The 22720-nt window shown below is 42.3% G+C and overlaps 1 protein-coding gene across 1 annotated transcript in view; it reads right to left on the bottom strand.

Moving 5' to 3' along the window:
• The window catches only part of SMG6 (SMG6 nonsense mediated mRNA decay factor), a 697848-nt gene that overhangs the window by 22512 nt on the left and 652616 nt on the right, over positions 1–22720 (bottom strand). Inside the window, exon 16 of the mRNA XM_082247741.1 lies at positions 10369–10513. Coding sequence (XP_082103867.1) covers positions 10369–10513 — 145 coding nt within the window. The remainder of the gene's footprint in view (positions 1–10368; positions 10514–22720) is intronic.

A 22720-nucleotide genomic window follows, 5' to 3' on the forward strand; every position in this document is an offset into this window, starting at 1 on the left:
AGGTGACTTCTAAAGGCAATTGCTTCCACTAGATTTTAGTAAAAGGTATCAGAGTAAAGGGGGCTGAATACAAATTCATGCCACACTTTTCTGAGATTTTTGTAAACAATTTTGAAAAGCATTAAGCCCCTTTCACACAGGGAGTCCATTCAGATCCGCCTGTCAGTTTTTTTGGCGGATCTGAACAGACGCCTCATGCATCTCTATGGGGCATTGGATGTCACCGGAAACCTGTCCGCTGACATCTGATCCATCAAAACCGGACGGGTGGAAACCCTATTTTCCATCCGTCTGGCGGATCGGATTGGATGAGATGAGAACGGACAGACAGTCTGTTCCCATCCGATTCCACCATAGAGATGCATGGGGATCTGACAGCTATGTCTCCGTACACAGCACGGAGACACAGCTGTCATCCACCTGCTCAGGGGGGGGGGGGGGGATCGGTGGATCGATCCCCCACTGAGAAAAACGGAGTCCGTCTGACGAACTCCATGTGTGAAAGGGGCCCTTAATCATTTTCCTTTTACTTCACAATTATGTGTCACTTTGTGTTGGTCTAGCACATAAAATCCCAATAAAATACATTTACGTATTTGGTTGTAACATGCCAAAATATGGAAAATTTCAAGGGGTATGAATACTTTTTCAAGGCACTGTATTATAGGTCACATAAAAGGTGGAAAAAAATTCTTACATTTATAAAAAAAAATTAGCAAAAAAAAAAATGTATAAAATGTTTTCACACCTGTCTAAAACATTTGCACAGTACTATATATATCTGTGGATAGATAAATTGATATAGCCCTGCATAAGTTGGCGCTTTATAAAAATAAAATAGTAAATTGGGGGAATCTGCAGCAGTGACCCAGAACTCTCTTTAGGGTTCATGCGCACTAGCAGAAAAAATGGAAGAATCACTGGCAGAGAACGAGTTATAAAAATGCTCATAGTAGCTTGTATTGCACAAGAGTTTAAGAGCATTTCATTTAGAAGCTTTTTTTTTCCAAAACATTCCCCTCTGCTCATTTTTCACGCAAATGCTCCTAGACATTGCATTCAGCATTTTTTTTTTTTTCTGCCTTTAAACTCCTTTCAAAAACACACTTGTGGTTTCTTTTTTTTTTTTTCTACCTCTAAACTCTCCTTTTGAAATATGCCTCTAAACACCCTAATGTGCATGGACACAGGATAACACTGAGCTCCTTCTACAGGCAGGAAACCCCCCCCCCCCCCACAAAACTCCTGTAGAAGTAATGTTTTTTAGGCCCCTAAACCAAACTTTCTAACATGCAAAAAATAAGGATAAGTCGTCTAAGCTCCACAGTTTCAAAATAAGCTGAAGGCAGCTATCAAAGCAACCTGGGTTTACATAACACCACAGCAGTGCCATATGCAGATCGCCTCCATGCCACGCCGCATTGATGCAGTAATTCATGCAAAAGAAGCTCCAACCAAGTATTGAGTGCTTACTATACTGTACATGCACATACCTTTCAGCAAACCAACATTTTTTTTTATTGGTCCTATTTAATATTCTAATTTTCTGAGATACTGAATTTTGGGTTTTCACTAGCTGCAAGCCATAATCATCAAAATTAAAAGAAATGCTTGAAATATATCACTCTGTGTGTAATGAATCCATATGAGTTTCACTTTTTGAATTGAATTCCTGAAATAAATTAACTTTTTGATTAAATTCCAATTTTTTTGCGATGCACCTGTATATTGAAAGTCAATGCACAATGTTTTTTTCTGAATTCTTTTAATTTGTCTGGAATCAAACAATACCAAATTTGCTAGTTTTTTTTCCCCCCAAGTGATGGGAAATGTATATGGTGTACACATTTTTTTTCTTCTCTCACACTATAAAATAACAAAAGCCCTATTTTCAAAAACAATATTAATCACTTACCCACTGGGCACCTAAAACCCCTTCCTAACCAGACCAATTTTCAGCTTTCAGTGCTCTCACATTTTGAATGACAATTACTCAGTCATGCAACATTGAACCCATATGACATTTTCGTCCTTTTTTTTTATACAAATAGAGTTTTCTTTTGGTGGTATTTAACCATCGAGTTTCTAATTTTTTGCGCAATAAAAATAAGACTGAAAATTTTGTAAAAAAATGAATTTTTCTTCGTTTGGGTTTTAACATTTTGCAAATTTAGTAATTTTTCTTCATACATTTTGGCCAAAAGTTATACTGCTACATATCTTTGGTAAAAATAACCCAAATAAGTATATATTATTTGGTCTTTGTGAAGGTTATAGAGCCTACAGGCTATGGTGCCAATCATTGAAAGTTGATCACACCTGATGTACGGACGGCCTATCTCATTTCTTGAGACAATAACAAGCCAGTAATGTACAAATACCCCCCAAATGACCCCTTTTTGTAAAGTAGACATTCCAAGGTATTTAGTAAGCAGCATGGTGAGTTTTTTAAAGTTGTAAATTTTTTCCCACAATTCTTTGCAAAACGAATAATTTTTTTTTCCCCACAAAATTGTCATATTATTTCTCATACACTGCATAGGCATAATTGCAACTACACCCAAAAATACATTCTGATACTCTGATACTCCTCCCGAGTATGGCAATACCACATGTGTGAGATTTTTACACAGCCTGGCCACATACAGAGGCCCAACATCCAAGTTGCACCTCCAGGTGTTCTAAGAGCAAAAATTACACATATAATTTCCTGACAACCTATCACACTTTTAAAGGCCCTGGAGCACCAGGACAATGGAAATGCCCCCTAAAATGACCCCATTTTGGAAAGCACGGATAAGCACTGATGTGGCATGGATGTGGCACAGATGAGCATCGATGTGGCATAGATAAGCACTGACGTGGCACTAATGTGACATGGATTAGCACTGACATGGCACAGATGAGCACGGATGTGCACGGATGTGGCATGGATGAGCCATGGATGTGGAATGGATAGGCATGATGGGTATCATTGAGGCAGGGGATGAGTGCAGCTGCAGCCTCTCTCCTCGCACGCTGTACCGATCGCTGTGTACAGCATGCGAGGAGAGAACTGAACCAGACATGTGCCAGTTTGATGACAATTGATCGCTCTGTTATTGGACGGAGCGATCACGTAGTAAAGAGCCGCTGTCATTGGCCCTTTACCACGATCCATGATACACCGGGCCAGAGCACGGACACTTCCATGTATGCACCCCAGGGGGCGAGCGGTAAGAGCAATTCTGGGAGGACGTCATTGTACGCCCTCCAAAAATACGCCGACAGTGCTGTAGCCGTTATTTGGCAAGTGGTTAAAAAACACCCAAGAACATGCACCATTTTAAACAGAAAACTGTGTAAGATTGCAAGTGTTTTAAACATTTGTAATAAACAGTTTTATATAAATTTGACCTCCCTGGTGGTCAGTATTTTTGCATGTCAAAGCAGTACATTGTTTTGCATGAAAAGCTGTTGTTTTTTATTGTAGGCCTGTAATTCCTAGGAAAAAAACTTTAAAGGGGTTTTTCTTTTTTTAAACAAATTAATAAAAATAAAAGGAATAGTGCAGGCAGGGCAAAGCACTGGACAAAGCACTAGGAACAAAACTGAGGTGAAATGGTTTGATAGATTAATGTAATCCTAACCGATTACAATGTATCAGGTCATGTTTTGTGTACTTTGTTTAAATTTCCTGCCAGGTTCTGCCCCCACTGCGTCAGCCAGCATTGGCCGGAGGACACGGGGAGGAAATCAGGGGATCAAAGGGACAAGGTAAGTTTAACTACAGGGTAACCCCAAGTGTGGCTCGGCAGTTACCGCTTTTGGTACTGAAAATGTATTTGTTAAAATTGTTGTTTCTAGTTGCTTTTTTCAATTTCTTATGTAAATAAGTATGCATTAATGCTAAAAAAAATATTTTATACTACTACTCCTAAACATGAGACCACCACACAAGTCCAAAGTCCTTGGTGATTAGTTTGGACTCCAGATAGAGATATTATTTAGCCCCATGTACAAATCATTAGTTGAACCTCATCTGGAATATGCAGTTCAGTTTTGGGCACCAGTTCTCAAAAAGGATAATCGGGGAACTGGAGAAAGTGCAGGGAAGGGTAACTGATAAGAGGCATGGAGGAGCTCAGCTATGAGGAAAGATTAGAGGAACTGAATTTATTCTCTCTTGGGAAAAGGATATAAAGGGAGGATATGATCAATATGTATATATACATAAGGGGTCCATAAAGTGAACTTGGTGTTGAGTTCTCAACTTTAAGGTCATCACAGAAGACAAAGAGGCACTTTTTACGTCTAGAGGAAAATAAATTTCATCTCCAAATACGGAAAGGTTTCTTTACAGTAAGAGCTGTGAAAATGTGGAATAGACTCCCTCCAGAGGTGGCTCTGGCCAGTTCGGTAGATTGCTTAATAAAAGGATTCTTTCCTAAATGTACATATTATAACTGGGTACTAACATTTAAAAAGTTATCCAGTAAAGTTGATACAGGGAATATCTGATTGCCTCTGCTGGGGCAAATTGGATCATGCTTTGCTGGTGTTTCTCACCTTTCTTCCTCTTGAGCAACTGTGGGTATAAGATTATATGGTTGTTTTTTTATTTATTGGTTGAACTAGATAGACTTGTGTTTTTTTTCAACCTAATTATGTAACTATGTGTCAGTACTAGATGATCTAAGACAGGGAATAGTTACATAGTTAGTGAGGTTGAAAAAAAAGACATCAGTCCATCCAGTTCAACCTATGATGTGTGTGTTTGCTGTTAACCGTACATTGTATACCCCTGTATGTTGTGGTCTTTAAGGTGCCCATCTAATAGTTTTTTGAAACTATCAATGCTCCCTGCTGATACGACTGTTTGCTGAAGAGAATTCCACATCCTTACTGCTCTGACAGTAAAGAACCCAAACGTACTTTAAGGTTAAACCTCCTTTCCTCTAGTTTTAGTGAGTTGCCACATGTCTTATTGTATTCCCTTTCTCTGAATAGTTTGTTCCTTATGCTAGGGTCGCCAGTACAGTATTTGTACATTGATATCATATCCCCCCTTAATCGTCTCTTCTCCAGAGAGAATAAGTTCAGTGCTTGTAGTCTTTCCTCACAGCTGATGTCCTCCATTCCCCTAATTATTTTTGTTGCCCTTCTCTGGACTATTTATAGTTCCAGCACATCTTTCCTGAGGACCTGTGCCCAGAACTGGACAGCATACTCCAGATGTGGCCGGACCAGAGTGTTGTAGAGACGGAGAATAATCTCTTTATTTCTGGAGTGATTTCCTTTTTTATACATCCCAGTATTCTGTTGGCTTTGCTTGCAGCGGCTTGGCACTGCATGCCACTGCCAAGCCTGTTGTCTACCAGTACCCCCCGGTCCTTTTCCATCTTAGATTCACCCAGAGGTTCCCCCCCAGTGAGTAGCTTGCTTTCTGGTACCCAAGTGCATTACTTTACATTTTTCAACATTAAACCTCATCTGCCATGTAGTTGCACACCCCATTATTTTGTTCAGGTCCGCTTGTAAGGTTTCCACATCCTGCATAGAAGATATCGGCATGCTTAGTTTAGTATCATCCACAAATACTGAGAATGTACTAGATATCCCCTCCTCTAGATCATTTATGAATAAGTTAAACAGGATTGGTCCCAGGACAGAACCCTGGGGGACCCTACTTTCCACACCCGCCCAATCCGAGTACTCCCCATTAATCACCACCCTTTGCACTTTCCCCTGGAGCCAGTTCTCTATCCAGGTACTCATCTTATGGTCCATACCTACCTTCCTTAGTTTGAACAGTAAGCGTTTGTGGGGAACTGTGTCAAAGGCCTTTGCGAAGTCCAGATACACCACATCCACAGGCTTACCTTTATCTAGGTGGCAGCTCAATTCATCATAGAAGGTTAATAGATTGGTTTGGCAAGAACGATTCTGATTACTACTAATAATACCATTTTCATTACTAAAGTCTTGTATGTGGTCCCTTAACATCCCCTCCAAAATCTTGCAGACTACTGATGTTAGGCTGACCGGCCTATAGTTACCCGGGATATATCTCGGCCATTTTTAAATATTGGTACCACGTTGGCTTTTTTCCAATCAGCTGGCACCATACCCGTCTGTAAACTATCCTTAAAAATCATGAATAATGGTCTGGCAATCACCTGGCTGAGCTCTTTAAGAACCCTTGGGTGCAAGCCATCCGGTCCTGGTGATTTATCTATGTTAAGTTTCTCTAGTTTAGTTCTAAGTCTATCTTCTGTTTGCCATGGCCGTACTTCCTGAGGTGTGTTGTTTAGTTTGGCCCTATAAGCTGGGTTAGTGTAGCCCCCAAATTCTTTTGTGAAGACTGAAGAGAAGAAATTATTTAACACTACCGCCTTTTCCCTGTCCTCTGTGGCCAAATCTCCCTTATCGTCTTTTATGGGGCCAATGTGTTCTGGCCTCGCTATCTTACTATTTATATACTTAAAGAATAAAGAGTTTTCAGAAATTTCCCAATCCTCCCTGCTGCGCTATTGTATAGCCCCCTCTGGCATCATATATTATAAAGTTCTAATAGCAAATCAGCACCTGAGGCTGATCAGATAAGGGGTTTAAATGCGGGAGAGAGGGATTGCCCCACAAAAGGAGTGAATGGGGACAAGTGTTTTCCATGATGTAGTGTTTTTGTACCTTTTTCCAAAGGAAATTGGTGGTCTTGATAGCAATAGTAACATTTGGGAAAATCAGCCCAAGTGGTCCACGGAGTCTGCCCTGTTTTTTTTCAACTTTTTTGTCTTCGTATAGATCCACAACTGTTTGAACAATAAGCCGAAAACGACAAGATTGCTTTGTTCACAATAAGAAAGCTGAATTAGTATGGGGGACCATAACCAACACTGCTGCCCAGTAGTACTTCTGTAAGCACAGCCGTGTTAACCCACCTTTATAAAGGGGGAGTTGCCTAAAAAAAAGTAGACATTTTGGGAGAAAATCATCTTTATTAGGTTAACCCGTCCCTCCTGGGTCAGTGGTAGAGATTTCCACATTTTTTATGTAATTGTTGTAGCAAAAGATTTGGGTTATTTTTATACCGAGAGAGGTTGAATGTTGACTTCAAGATATTTGAAATGTGAGACCCAGGTGATGGGTGTTTGTGACTTGAGGACAGAAAAAGGATCCAATGAAAACAAAAATTTGTCCCAATTGACTTTGATACCCAAGAAGGTACCAAACACATCAATAATTTGTAGGGCTACAGGTAAGAAAGTGACAATTTTAAAAGGTATAGCAAGGTCTTATCGGCATATAGAGAAAAGTTCTCCAGGGGATAACTATGCCATGTACAATCTCCAAGGAATGGAGCTGTATTGCCAGAGCGAAGGAAAATAACCCTGGTGAGAGGGGGCAACCCTGTCTCATTCCTCTATTCAGTGCAAACAGGGGTGATGAAACTCCACTGGTTCATACCTGAGCTGTAAAAAAAAGCATATATGAGCGGTATCCATGAAATTCAATTTCAAAGGTAGTCCCACTCAAATGCTTTTTCAGCATCGTGGAGACCCATGGACATCATCTTGGCTGGATCTTCTAGAATAGTAAATGGCCTTTTCAGGTTTTTATTGGTACCTTTCTTGGGCATAAAACCAGACAGATCTTCAAGGATCAATGTGAATATGGTCAACATTTTAGAAGGATTTTGACATGAACATTTAGTAATAAGATTGGTCTATATGAGGAGCATATGTTTTGGGTTTTTGAAGAAAAAAAATTGTTTGTCATGGAGACAGCTCTGCTTTAATGTTGCATTAAAAATGGTATGTATTTGTGGAGCAAGAAAATTCTATTTCTTCTTGGTATGGGGTGGAGTTTGGTACACTGATGTTCAGAAGTGCCCAGTAATGGTTCTAAATGCCATGCCCAACTCTTTCATAGGCTAAACTGGGAGCACTCCCATAGTAAATCGGTAAACATCACAGCAGCACAGGGGACTAGATTACGCTCTAAACAAGACCAGCAAAGTACACTAAAACCTTCACTGCTGTAAAAAACAAAACATTTACAGTTTCTAGCTTCCATATTTTGTTCAACATTTTTATATCTTTTTTCAGGTGTACTTTAACAAGGAACAAATTCCATTTTTAATGTGACAACGTATACTTCTTACTTCTCACAATATGACTGCCCATTGTACCACTTTCACATATAAAAACACAGCTAGGCTTCCATGCTGGATCACTGTTCATATGCTTGGCATATAGATGACAAATATCTACAGATAGACACAGTAGTATTTGTATTACAGGAAGGAGCTTATAATACATGCTCATATCCCCACAGGGAAAAAAGCATGTTCCATTTCTTATTAAACCCACCCAAATACACCAGATACGCCACAGGGCTTCTTCTACCGGTCAGAGTAAAAACTCCCAAATCCAGGGAGTCAGCCAGACCACCCAGTAACACCAGTTCTTGTGCCAGGGGCGAGTGTTTAGCAATAACTGGAACCAGTCAGAGATTGCACCGCTGGCTTTATATGGAGAAAAAGCCGTGACGGGGACGTGTGTTCCAGCAGCTGCTCACTCAGCTGTGTGACTCTGTACCCAGCCCAGCCAGGGAGCTGCACAGCATTGCAACTGTAGCCAGAGTGCAGTCAAACACCAGCAGCTATAGCCAGCAGAGAATCAGTAGATGCTCAGAAGCCCTAACGCTCACCCAATATTTAACCACAAGCATGCTGCATAGGCTGAAAGAATTAAGACGACTGCTCCAGCTTAACAATGCAAGCCATGCAAAAAGACTGTTCCATTTACAGCTGTGGGACTAAATCAATGCCCCAATATCTATCATATGTTATAATGTAGCAAATATCAGCAAAAATGGCTCGTCAGTTTCAGGTCACTGCAGAAACAAGTTAGTGGCTAAGTGTGCGTTTATTTAGGGAAACATGGACTTATGTGAATTATTGTTTACATTCCTGCAAATAAGGCTGGGCTATATAATTACTGAAAATAAAACATTGTAAAGCTATAGATCATTACTGAGATAAACGGCAATTTTTTTTTTTTTTTGAAGAATTTGATTATTAAAAACATTTAAATAAAATCAAAATAAAAATTAACATAAAATTGAGAAACTTAACACAGCTGTGAAATGGGATAGATTTGTACAACACATACAATTCTGCTGGTAACGCCGCCCATAGACAGTGGCTGGGAACTGAGCCCACTGAAGATGTCCCTCTCTCGACAGTCACACACGTTTTTCTACAAAAGAGTGCAGATGCTACAACCATTTCATGCCTTGTATATATGAAGGCCAATAGGAAACTCAGATGAAGCATTCAAAACATGCTTATCCTTCGTTCATCTGGTGGCGCTGACTGAGGAGGAATATGTTGCAATCCATTCTACCCCTGCTCTACAATAAGTATAGGAATGAGCATCCTACAGGCAGGATTACCTTTATACTCTGCACTGACATCAGATCTTTTACAAGTTTACTATTAAATATCTTACCTAAATACAGCCTGACTCCAGCCAAACACATTTTATTAGTTATGGAAATACTTAGAAAAGTAAAAACTTCTGTCAATTTTGTATTGCTCTCCTTGTTGGTGAGATTATACTTCCTGCTCACCCCCCCACCAGCCATACAGGAAATGAGTGGAGCACTTTTCACCGGCACAGGAAGTCACAAACAGCAATAAAAACCTGACAGAGTTTCTATTCTTCCCATTTTATTTAAAAAAAGGGCTTTGTAGCCGGACTTCAAAAAGCCTTTATATTGGCTGTCACCAAAACACCGACCAAGAAAATTAAAGCAGAGCTCCATCAAAAAAGAGAAGCTCCGCTTGTTTGCATACTCCCCCGTCCACTGCCACAGATAGCACTGTGGGGGGTGCGGATACCCTTTCAAAACCAGGTACTTCCGGGTAAGATCACTGTCGGGCAATCTATGAACTTTCCAGCTTCACCTCCTTCCTCCCCACTGCCTTCCCTTCTGGGAGACACACAGGTCCCAGAAGACAGCGGGACCATTAAGAAAGTACAGCGTGACTCGTGCATGTGCATTAGGAAACAGGCTGTGAAGCTGCAAGGCTTTACTTCCCATTTCCCTTAGTAAAGATGCCAGCGCCTGCATCCAAAGCAGATAGACGAATCGGCTAGGGGTGTCTACATCGCGGCACCCCTGGACAGGTAAGTGTCCTTATATTAAAAGTCAGCAGCTACAGTAATGGTAGCTGCTGACTTTTAATTTTTTTTTTCACAGGCTGGAACTCGACTTTAAAAAGGCAGCCTATAACATTAAAAGTGAGCAGCTGATGCACTTCAAAGTTAGATGCTATTGAGTGCACAAATCCGTTAGGCAAGACCTGCTCCCATTTCCTACCTATAAGGGGTATGACAAGGATGTAAATCTGAGATGAAAGAAGTTGCTCCAGGCCTGGAAGATGGTTGATGAAGCCATTGGTATCAGGAACAAGAAACAAGGGGCAGATTTCCAACTCCAGTCTTGTCTTGCCATCCAGTACAGCCTACAAAAAGAAAAATATATTTACAGATATTTAGGCAATAAAATGTTAATTATTTGATCAAGAAAAAATAACATCCTTCCATGAAAATATAGCAGAAAAATAAATTCTTAAGCCCCGTACACACGTACCGATGGTCGGCATACAAATGTTCCTCTTTTCTCCCCGGGATGTCGGTGTCTGCTGAAAAGTGCAAAGACAGCACAAGGACAGCACAAGAATTTTGTCCGCCGACTGCAGAAGTGATGTCATGTAATGGTTAACTTTCCCTGTGTTTTCTATTTTCTGAGCATGCCCAGTCTTGCAAATCTGCGGTCTGTCGGCCGAATTGTGTACTGACAGGCGAACAATCGTCCGTTCTGGTGTCGGCATACAAAAATTTTCATGTTTGCAAGAAAGACTTTTGTCCGCGGATTGTGCGCAGACATCTGTCGGAGGCACCATACTAACACGCGTACAATCGGCAGATCCTTCGTCCACCGACGTTTGTATGCCGACGATCGGTACGTGTGTACGGGCCTACAGTCTGACTGGCTAAAGATACTAAGGACAAAAGCTTCCAGGGCAGTTGAATACGGTCTTTCTAAAGGATGTCCAAGTGTTTCACAACATTCTAGTTAGTTTCCATTATTTATTTCTGGTTTTCCTCTAAACTGCAGCAGTATCTTCATTTCAACATGGCTACACCTTTCTAATTAACATTTCCTCCTTTGCCCTTGAGAGACTAAAAGCTTAGCGTACATCGCTTGAATTTAGTTTGATTCCTGCTGAATCCTGCTCTACAAATACCGAAGTCTACTGAGCAGGGAGAAACATCTTCAGCCAAACACTAACTGAATCTTATCAGATGCAGTCACTGTTTGGGTATTCAGACAGCCGTGGGTGCTGCACTGTCTGAATACAAAAGCCGACACTGGAGATTCCTTCATTCTTGCTTTTGACAGTGGGTGGAGGAATCTGTTGAATAAAAATTTAAAGGTGCATTGCTAACTTTATAAGTACCTGCGCTGGAGATTAGAAATCTTAATTCATCCTGAGATCAAGTTTCTAATCAAGACATTTTATGGACAAGGGGAAACATATCCCACTATGCATTTTCTGCAATGGCTAACCAGCAGAGGAAGGACACAGGGGAAGATAAAGCCTGCAAGTTATATTACATGCCCCACAGGGTGCCTTACCCAGCAGACTCATTGCTCTGGCTCTCAAAGCAAGAAAATGTAAACTGCTGCTAGTATGGTTTGGATAGTGTAAATTGCAAGACCCCTGTAATTAAGTAAAAATATATGCACCATGGTCCTTTGACAATAGCATTAAAATAGGAACTATACTTTCTTTTATTAATGTATTAAATTTTCTTTTATCTTGAAACCCTGCTGTAACTTTGCATCTCACATATAATGATGCATAACACTGGTAAATATCTATTTTACAATGAGAAAAGTAATGCTCTTAGGCAGGAAACCCCACAATTCAATCCAAACCTTCAATGAATCCCTTGTAGATCATTAAAAATAGCTGACAGCCTAAGGATGCCAATTAACCCTTTTGGGTATATTTGGGCAAATGTTTTTCCTTGCCGAATAACCCTTTTAGGCTCATTCGGGTATTTTCTTTTTTAAAAAAAAAAGGTTTTAAAATGACATTCATGCGACACTGATGTTGAAAATAAAATCTGAAACCCAATTTTTATTCGGTACATTTTGCTTGACTGGTTGCTACCTAGCAACTTGTAAGCAAATTCAGTAATAACCACAATCAAGGGTGGGAGTGATAATACAATCAAACCTTTTCCACTCTAAAAAGTTGGAGCTCTGGGGCGTCTTTGAACAGGCTGTGACTGTCTGCACGTCCCCTCTGCAGGATGCACAGAACGACACCGAGGTCACCTCATCCCGAGCCAAGAACAAGGAGCTGGAGGAATAGTGTTTGGACGGCGGGTGGTAAAGGGAAGCAGTGCAGTCACAGGGTAGCAGGGCAGTCGGGAAGTCTGTGGCATTTCTCCTCCTGCAGGGTATTGTGTTATAAATAGCCCAGGACTTCCTACTCCACAGGTTCATAAGTATACAGTATCCTGTACTACCGGCGGCTAGTTCTACCCTGTGAAAATGACAACTCTGTATCACTGCCTTTTCCAAGAACACATGCTCTTACTGAAAGGAAGAAAATACTTAAAAATTCATAAAAACCACAGCTCACAAGTATCAACGTGGTCATCACATCTTTTTTGCAGAACAAGGGTGGGTACAATATAGATGACGTCCCTGGTGCCTAAAATCTGGTGTTAAGTATTTTCACAAAAGTAATAAGTTCCTAAATTACTTTTACAACTGCAATCCGTTAAACCACTTATCTCTCTAGAGATTGCAGTAGGCCACTAATGAAATTTTACATTCTCTTTGTGGCCTGGGGGGGGGGGGGGGGGGGAAACAAAGCACACAGTCTAGACTTGAAGAGTTCTCAAAGGGCAGGTCTCCTCCATAAAACAGAGACAGAATCTGGAAGACTGTATGGGCACCCATCAGACCTGTCAGAGAGCCATTTCATCAAAATGTCAGTTTTATGTAGTCATGGACTGAACAATTTTTCATCTATAATGACAAAGATTAAACAACGTCCCACAATAATCAGTTCAGCCGATGCACAGTAACAAAACCACAAATAAATTGAAAAGTATTGCAAATCTGATTTTTAAATGCAATTGGAAATTACTACTTCTACTCCTGAGTATGGAGATATCACGTGTGAAAATTTTCTTGCTGCCTAGATGCATAGAGGGGCCAAAAATCGAGGGAGCACTTTTAGACCTTGTTCACACATAATATGCATGAAAACTGATGGAAAAAATGCACCGGTTTTACTTGCATAGAATATTTTAGGCTTGTTCACAGCATGTGCAGAGATAGGAGTTTGTTTGCACCTGTTTCTGCAAAGGCATAAAAAGAAAACAATTGTTCTTTATGTGCCCTGTTTACACCACAACACTGGTATCATGTGTGGATTTCTCTACACAGAAATCTGCAATGTGTATGCAGTTTTCTGTGCAGAAAAAAACCCTCAAGTTACAGCAACCATATGGTGTGAACAAAGCACATAGGAATCAATTGTATTTTTTGTGCATTAGAAGAGAATTTAGGGTACATATTCCTGTGCAGAAAAAAATTACACGTGACACCAGTGTGGTTTTGTGAATGGGGCACATAGAAAACAATTGTATTCTTCAAGTCCTTGCCCGGGCTTGCATAATAAGTGAATCTCTGCACATGGTGTGAACTAGCCTATGCAAGTCAAATTTGCACATTTTTTGCCATCAATTTTTAGGCATGTATGTTGTGAACAAGGCCTCGGTTTTTTAAGGGGCATAAATAATGCAAGTGATTTCCTGACTACCTACCAAATTTCTTGAGGCACTTATGTGCCAGGACAGGAAAAATACCCACAAAATGACCACATTTTGCAAAGTAGACCCCCCAAAGTATTTATTCAGAGGCATGGCGATGAGTCTTTTCAAGATCAGATTTTTGGCCACAAGATTTTGGAAAATGAAAACGTTTTTTTTTTTTTTCTACACAGATGACAATTAAAGATAATAATCACACACTGTATTCGCATACTTCGAAATACACCCCAAAACACATTCTACTACTCCTCTGGAGAATGGGGATACAAACTTTAATATTTTGGACCGATTACCTACAAGACACACTGTATCTTGTATATCACAAAAATCAACACTGTATCAAAAACAGTGTACTATATAAGTATCTGTAATAGTACTGTAATGTTGGCCTCTGTATAAGTGATCAGGGAAAAAAGCTGAGTGTATTGCCACCTGTAGCAGTCCCTGCTCCTGTAAGCCAGGAGAAAGCCTAGTCTAATGGTATGCGGCTGCCCCCAGAAATGTCATGTTCACTGACCAGGAAGTACAGAAGGCTAAACAAGAGATCCTGTGGCTCCTGGAGTGTATTTGTGAACAGGGAATGGCTTAGATGGGTGTCTCGCAGGAATGTAGTCAGCCAACAGGCAAAAAATTGGTCACAGCAGCAGGCAAAAACATTGTCAAACAAATATTGGGCAATACAGGAGAAAACACTGCACTGCTGTTGGCTGAACTTGCTCTGGCGACACTGTACTGATGGTGCGGCAATCAGGTACACTGCTGATGGCTGCATTGACCCTGGTGATACTGGCACTGGTGGCTGCAATCAGTACACTGTTGCTGGCTTACACTGGTCAGGTGACACTGCAACTGGTGTGACGGGAATAAGGAACACTGATGCTGGGTGCACTGGCCTGGTGGAAATCAGGAATTCTGTTGCTAGTTGCACTAGTTTTGGTCACTGTTGCTGGCTACTAGTGTGGCGGTGATCAAGAACACTGTTGCTTGCTGCACTGATCTGATGTGGCAGCGATTAGGAACACGGTTGCTTGCTGCACTGGTCTGGCGACACTGACTGGTGAGGCAATGATCAGGGACCCTGTGGCTGGCTGCACTGCTATGGTGACAGTGATCAGGGGGGCACCATGGCTAGCTGCACTGCAATGGCAACACTATTCTGGTGTGGCTAGTGATCAGGGACACTGGCTGGCTGTACTGGCATATGGTGTCACATGAGCAGCCAGCCAGTGTACCTGATCACCAGGGGAAACAGAGCACTGGCTACCCCGTACTTCACTCTGATCTGCTGTGTCCAAAAGGATACAGCGATCACTGAGCGCACATGAGCAGAGGGAACGAGGGGACATTTATATACAGTCTTCCACCCTCAGTAGTGAGCTGTCTGTCTGTTTAGGTACAACAACCCGGACAGCAAGTGGTTTATAAAGTTTTTATTAGATTTGCACAAACAGAAAAAAGACAAAAAAACAAAGGAGGTGGGGGAATCCCCCTGCTAGGACATTGCATTCCCATAGCCGGACCCCACTGTTGGAATACACCAAGATCAGGGACTGGAAGAAAAGCTTTTCAACTTCTGCCAAGCCGAGACAGCTACACACTTACCGAAATTAGGCCAGTCCCTGGTGAACCAGATGAATTCCAATCAGTGTATGGGCAGCTTTATTCTGGTTTTCCAAGAAAAAGAGCTTGGCAATGCAAGCTAAGCTAAGATGCAGCTAAATAAGTTGATTGATATTCTCAATACTGTCTCAGCAGATACAGTAGCCATCTGATCTCTATATGTTTCAGAATATTTAAAAGATATCCAGCCTGCCAAGATGGAGTAAAAGGTTTAAAACTTATGTTTAACATTTCTGACTTCCTCCATCAAGCAGATTTTGGAAACCCTCAGCAACCATTCATCCATAGGGTTTTCTAGATTTCTGTATGGTGGAAAATAAATGCCTCACTGCTCGTAGTAGCTGTGATAGTATTTCCTTTTTTTTTGTGATAAAAAAAATAAATTCAATTCAATTCAATTTTGAGATTATGCAAATCCTAAAACCACGGAGCAACTATGACTCTTGAAAACTGGGATCGACAGCACATATATATGAAAAATTGTATCTTCTTTACAATCAATACATATTTACAGCTAATTAGGAAGATGACTAAAAAAATGCATTTTGGGTATCATTAAAAAGAGTGCATTTTTAAATGAAGCAAATGTAAGTACCGGTGTGGGACTAAGTAGTAGCTTCTTTTATTCCCCTGTGCTGGGGGGAGGGGAAGGCAGCAATAGGAATCATTCAGGTGTGCTGTATGCACATGCGCTTTACAGAAAAAGAGAGCAATCAGTTGGGGTAGATGCTACTGCTCCCTCACTGTACAATCGCAAGCTGGAGGGCAGGGAGGTGATATAGCTTCATTGCTTATCTGCACCAAAAACAAAAAAAATGTTAAGTCACTAGCCTGGCTGTTCTGTAAATGTTTGAACAGGATAAACAGAAATATAAATAATTTTCCAGGTAAAACAGTACCCAGACTTGCATTATAACAACGAATTTGGCTGTGTGTCTGGAGTTCAGAATTTACTATGACGGATGTTTTGTGTTTAAAACTACTTTTAGGTCCTTACAAAAAGAAAGATAAAAAGATTAAGCAGTCTATCAATTTGTCAGGCACAGGGAATGCAATGAGCTTCAACAAAACCTGTATGCTCACCACTGTTCAGGACCTCTCCAGGACTATCAAGGTGGACTGTCAGGATTTTAGTTTCAGTATACTACAATTAGGTGTATGAAAGGTGAGTAACCAGGCTGGCTCTGGGCAGCCAGCCAATTGCTGAAGGGTACACATGTGTGTTGGGTCCCAGAAGGGCTTTCACCGGAGCTGTATTACAAGTTGCTCAGCATAGATTGCAAGGTTCATGCATATGGTGAGACAGATGTGTCTGGCAAAGTTTCAAGACTACAAAATGAAGAATTATGGAAGTGTAGGGCCCTGGGCATTGGCAAAGGTGGGGGCAGGAAGATGGAGAACAAATATCTCTTCCCCTTTGGTATCAGTTAGTAGCTCATCTGGGAAAACAGGACACCATAAGCCTTTCCCCTTGTAAGCACGGCTAAAACACTAAATAAACATCTGCACGGACAGGAGTGTGAGCTGTTTCTATCTAACACAATGCGCTAACATCTCAAACTCAGAACAGCAACAGTAAAAAAAAAAAAAAATCCTAAATTGTAGTTTCCTACCCACTATCACATATAGTCGTGATAGAATTAGATTTATCTAGGCACCCAGTGTAAAAATATTTACACCTAATTTTGCATCACCAGTGAAGGATCCAGCATGGAGGCAACTAGCAAAAACTACCTTGTATTTGGTTTTCAGATTGACTCATATTTGTGATTCTGTGAGAAACAAAAAAAAAAAACCCCTTAAGGGCTCATGCACACTGCAGCTCAAAAATAAATAAAAAAAGCTGCTTTTACAGGCATTTGAGCTTTCATTTCTCTGCCTAAAAGCTTGAAGAAGCTTGTGCTTTTTTGTGCATTTTTATTGAGCTTCTTCAAGCTTTTATTGAGCCTTTTCTTCGCATATGCTTTTTTCACAAACCTTCCCCTCAGCTTATTTTATCTTTTTTTTGTGATTTTTTTGAGCTTCTTTGAGCTTTTTCGTGTGTTTTTGGGCATTAAGGCATCTTTTCTTCTCGAAAGCTCAGTGAGTTTGGCGAGTTTTTTTTTTCTCCTGTAAGAGCATATTGCCTGTAAAATCATGAAAAAGCCATATGGTGTGCATGGACAGATTGGCTAACATGTAGGGGAGTTTTCAGGCAGAAAAAAAAAAAAATAGGAGTTCAAAAGCCTGTAGGAGCAGCTTCTTTGGGCTGAAGTGTACAGGAGCCCTTAAACCTCCCTCAATAATCTGTTTTTCTCCCGAGGCTGTGTGGAATTGAACTGTGCATGGCTGCAATATACTTTATAACAACTGCTTTTTTTGTGCACAAGGATTCACCTATGGCAACAAAAGAAAAGTAGAAACCAGAACAAAGCAAAGTGATACGTTCTGAAAATGGGGGGAAAGAAAAAATATATTTATTCTATGGTGAAAATAAACTTCTAAATCTAAACGTCTGTGGTAATCACAATTGAACAAACAGCAAAACAGGGATCTCCATCTTCAGAATGTAAATCCTGGATGACAACATGAGAAAAGCCCAAGAGAAAAATTTCAACAAAGGTCTGACAAAGTACACGAGGATTAAAAACACCACTTGCCAAACCACCAGGACCTGGTGAGTAGATGAAAGATCTACTTACATTTCCAACACAAGGATCCTCTCTCATTGAAATAAATCAAAAAGTATACAGGCCACAAAAAAGAAAAAAGTACTGGCACCCAGGGCTGGTGCATGGATTTTTGACACCCTAGGTGAAACCACATTTCGCCGCGCGCCTTCAGAGTCAAATTTTTGCTGCGCAGCTCCACCTATTTCTTCAGCTGTGGTCCGCATCGGCGCCTCAGGACCCGGCCTGAAGACAAATAATGGCGACACTGGCTCACTTCCTCACGCCATAAATACTGACTGTCTAGGGTATTATACAGGCAGGCTAGGGTAGTATACGGGCAGGCTAGGGTAGCACATAGGCAGGCTACGGCAGCACATAGGCAGGCTAGGGTAATATACGGACATGCTAGCAGCAGTGCAGTACAAAAAAGTATATCCCAGAGTTCCAACCAGCCTCATCAGTTTTAAACTGCATTGCTGCAATAGTATGCACATGTGCATGTTCTTGGGTCCCTGAATCTTTGTCGTACCTTTCCAGGCATCTTCTGGGTCCACGGGCTGGGGCCGCCAATATTCCGGGACTACGTGTCTCATGAAGCTCCCCTAGATCCTAGTCACTTCTGATTAGCCCTCTTCTGTGGCCAATGGGGAGAAGAGACGGTAGGAAGCTCATGCGAGACACTCTTTCTGCTACTGCACTACTGACAGGAGAAAGGAAGGTGGGCGAGCGGCGGAAACACTGCAGCCGGCAGCTCGCCTCTCCCCTGTGTCACAGCGCCGCTGGCTTTGATCTTAGGTGGACCAAGCAGGGGAAAAGAGCCTGCCTCGCTATCAGCACCTCACTCACGGGGGGGAAGCACCCCCTAATGATGTAACCTCTAGGCCGGCGCCTACCTGGACTATGGGTAGCGCCGGCCCTGCAGGCACCTCATAGCTTCAGAAGCCTACAAGTGTCATGAGATTCCAAAAGCCTGCAGCGCTCTTATTTGCAAGCTCAGTCATATAGTTTTAAGGGCTTCCCTGCTCCCTTCTCAACCTTCCTATTGGACCATCACTATGATGTGTATTTCCTCTGCCCAGGTGCAGTATAAAGCCTGTCATTGACATGAACTGCTGTGTGCTCCTATAAGTTTACTGAAAGAGGTTTTTTTATTACAAGTACTTATATATAGCGCTGGCAATTTTATGCAATGCTTTACATTTTGTACATTCACATCAGTCCCTGGCCTCTAACTCACATTCATACACATACTAGGGTCAATTTAGACAGGAACCAATTAACCTATCAGCATGTATTTAGAGTGTGGGAGGAAACCTGGGTACCTGAAGGAATCCCACTTGAGCATAGGGGGAACATGCAAACTCTAGGCAGTTAATGCCGTGGTTGGGATTCAAACCGATGACCCTAGTGCTGCTAGGTGGAAGTGCTAACTGCTTAGCCACCATGCTGCCCATTTTAGTACCTATATAATCATCATCCTGACATTACTAATGATCCCAGTGCCTGAAAAAATGTACATCATAGTATCCTAACTTCATAACTAATTAAACATTTTGCCACAATTTTTCTGGTACATATTTATTTTTATTGAAACATAATATACATTATTACATGTATAATCTGTTACCTTTTTCAAGCTGGGAGGGCTGCAAAAGTGTAAATCAACTGATCTCCAAAAGCAGCATCTATGGGAAGTTATCACTTTACCAATTCACGGCAAATGTTCTGGAAAAAGCAACACCCTCCCTATACTTTAATCACGCTCTCCAACCACCCTATCGGAGCCCTCTGCAATTATTCCATGCTTTTGGGTATGGGGAACATGTGACCTCTTCCTACGGGGATGCAGTGCTTGGGCCTGAGTGTCCAATCATCTGGTCCAAACACAGTCATGCGAGAAAGTCATTAAAAATGTCAGTGTTGGAGCATATACAGACTTTTAATATCCGACTCCAACAGAGGAGCCTAGTCGGGAACGTGACAAAGGCTCTCAGTTTAATGGCAGTGAGTGGGAGAAAAATGGATTTTTGTAAGATCTTACCGTAAAATCCTTTTCTCTTAGCTCATTGACAGACGTAGTCCTCTTGATTAATATCAAATTGGGTTATGCTGCCTTCTACAGGAGTAGGACTAGGCAGAAGGAAAACGTTCTGGCCACACCTTAGGGGCAGTCCCAGAGGGTATATCCTCTTCCTGTCTGCTGCAGGAAATCAGTTCTGTCACAAAGCAGTGTCAGAGAATTTAACCCAACCCAACTCAATGATAGAGGGGCGGGTACTACGTCTGTCAATGAGCTAAGAGAAAAGGATTTTACGGTAAGATCTTACAAAAATCCATTTTTCTCTGTCGCTCATTGACAGACGTAGTCCTCTTGATTAATATCAAATTGGGACGTCCCAAAGCAGTGCCACAAATGAGGGGTGGGAACAGAAATCAAAATCCAGAAGGCCCAACCGGAGCCAACCAGAAGTATCAAGGGACTCATTGAGCAAACAGATGAGACCTACCCAACAAACCCTCGAGGTAGACCAACAGTCTCCTCAAACAGCGGCCTGCAGGAACCTTGCGGCCAAAAGAGGCATCTGACGATGCCCACATAAACCTTATACAATCTTGTAAAGGTATGAACTGACGACTAAGTAGTCGCCTTGAAAACCTGAACCACTGACGCCTGATGGCGGAAGGTCCAGGAAACACTAAGCGCCCGCGTAGAGTGCGCCTTAACAGGGAACGGGGGAACCCGACCCTTAAATATAATAAGCCTATACCACCGTCTGTCTGATCCATCTAGAGATGGTCGCGGCAGAAAACAGGCAACTCCTTCTTAGGGCCATCCGTGATCACAAACAGTGACTCCGTATTACGAAATGAATCCGTAGTATTCAAGTATACCCTGATCGCCCGAACTACATCCAAGGAATGCAACGCGAATTCTCGAGGATGACTGGGCTTAGGACACAGGGAAGACAATACCATGTCCTTATTCAAATGAAACTTTGAAACCACCTTAGGAAGGAAGGATGGATTCGGACGAAGAACAACCTTATCCCTATGAACCACCAGATATGGGGAACAACAGGATAATGCGGCCAGTTCTGACACCCTGCGTGCAGAAGTGATAGCCACCAAGAAGGCCACCTTCTGGGAAAAAGTAAGCAAGGGAATCTCCCTGATATTTTAAAAGGGAGGTTTCTGAAGAACTGACAACACCAGATTAAGATCCCAGGGCGGTAAAGGCGTGCGCACTGGCGGAGCCAGGTGTCGCACCCCCTGGATGAAATTCCGCACCAAGGAATGAGTAGCCAAAAGCTTCTGAAAGAAGATTGCTAATGCTGAAACCTGACCCTTGATAGCACTCAAGGCCAGTTTCTGCTCAACCCCCTGTTGCAGAAAGGCCAATATCCCGCCCACCGAATAACAACGTGGAGGGAACCCAAGGGATTCACACCACGCAATCTAAGACTTCCATGTGCGATGATAAATCTTTCTGGAAGTCGCTTTTCTTGCTTTAACTAGAGTAGGATAACTGAAGCTGACAATCCCTTGTCCTTCAGCACCTGGGTTTCAATAGCCAGGCCGTTCAAGCCAGCGATCGTAAAGCAGGATGGAAGATCGGTCCCTGCGACAGCAGATCCTCCCTAAGAGGAAGTCGCCAAGGAACGTCTGCGACCAGCCTGACCAGGTCGGCGCACCAGGCCCGACTAGGCCAGTCCTGAGCTACCAGGATAACTGGGATTCCCTCCACCTCTATCCTGCGAAGAAGCTTCGGCAGCAACTTGAGAGGAGGGAAGGCATACAGTAGCTGATACTGCCCCAACGGAGCGATCAGCATGTCTGCGGCGTCTGCTAGAGGATCGCGGGAGCGAGCCACAAACCTCCGCACTTTCCTGTTGAGCCGAGATGCCAACAGATCCCATTCGAGGTGCCCCAACGGAGGCACAGTTGGTGGAATACCTCTGGATGAAGAGATCATTCCCCTTGATCCAGAATCTGACGGCTGAGATAATCTACCTGCCAATTCAACCCCGGAATGAATACCGCAGAGAGAGCTGGAACAATCGTTCCGCCCAACGAAGAATGCTGGCCACTTCTATGGCCGCCAGGACACTCCTGGTGCCCCCTTAATGATTGACATAAGCCACTGCTGTGGCATTGTCCGACTGGATCCGCACCGGGCTGCCCCGGGGCTGCTCGATCCAATGAATCAGACAAAGTCTGATCGCTCTTAGTTCCAATACATTTATCGGTAACCTGGACTCTTCCAGGGACCAAAGCCCCTGAGCAGATAATTGACCGAGAATTCCTCCCCACCCGGATAGACTGGCATCCGTGGTGACAATCGTCCAGTATATTGGAAGAATGACTTCCCCTGGCTGAGCATCGGAGACCGAAGCCACCAGACCAGAGACTCCCTGGTCCACTCGCTCAATCGGATCCGATTGTCCAGAGATTCTGGATTCCGATTCCATTTGAGAAGAATCTCTCTTTGAAGGATTCGGGTATGGAACTGGGCAAATGGTACTGCTTCGAAAGAAGCCA

The sequence above is a fragment of the Pelophylax lessonae genome (assembly GCF_965119305.1).
Source record: "Pelophylax lessonae genome assembly, chromosome: 2".
Lineage (NCBI taxonomy): Eukaryota > Metazoa > Chordata > Amphibia > Anura > Ranidae > Pelophylax > Pelophylax lessonae.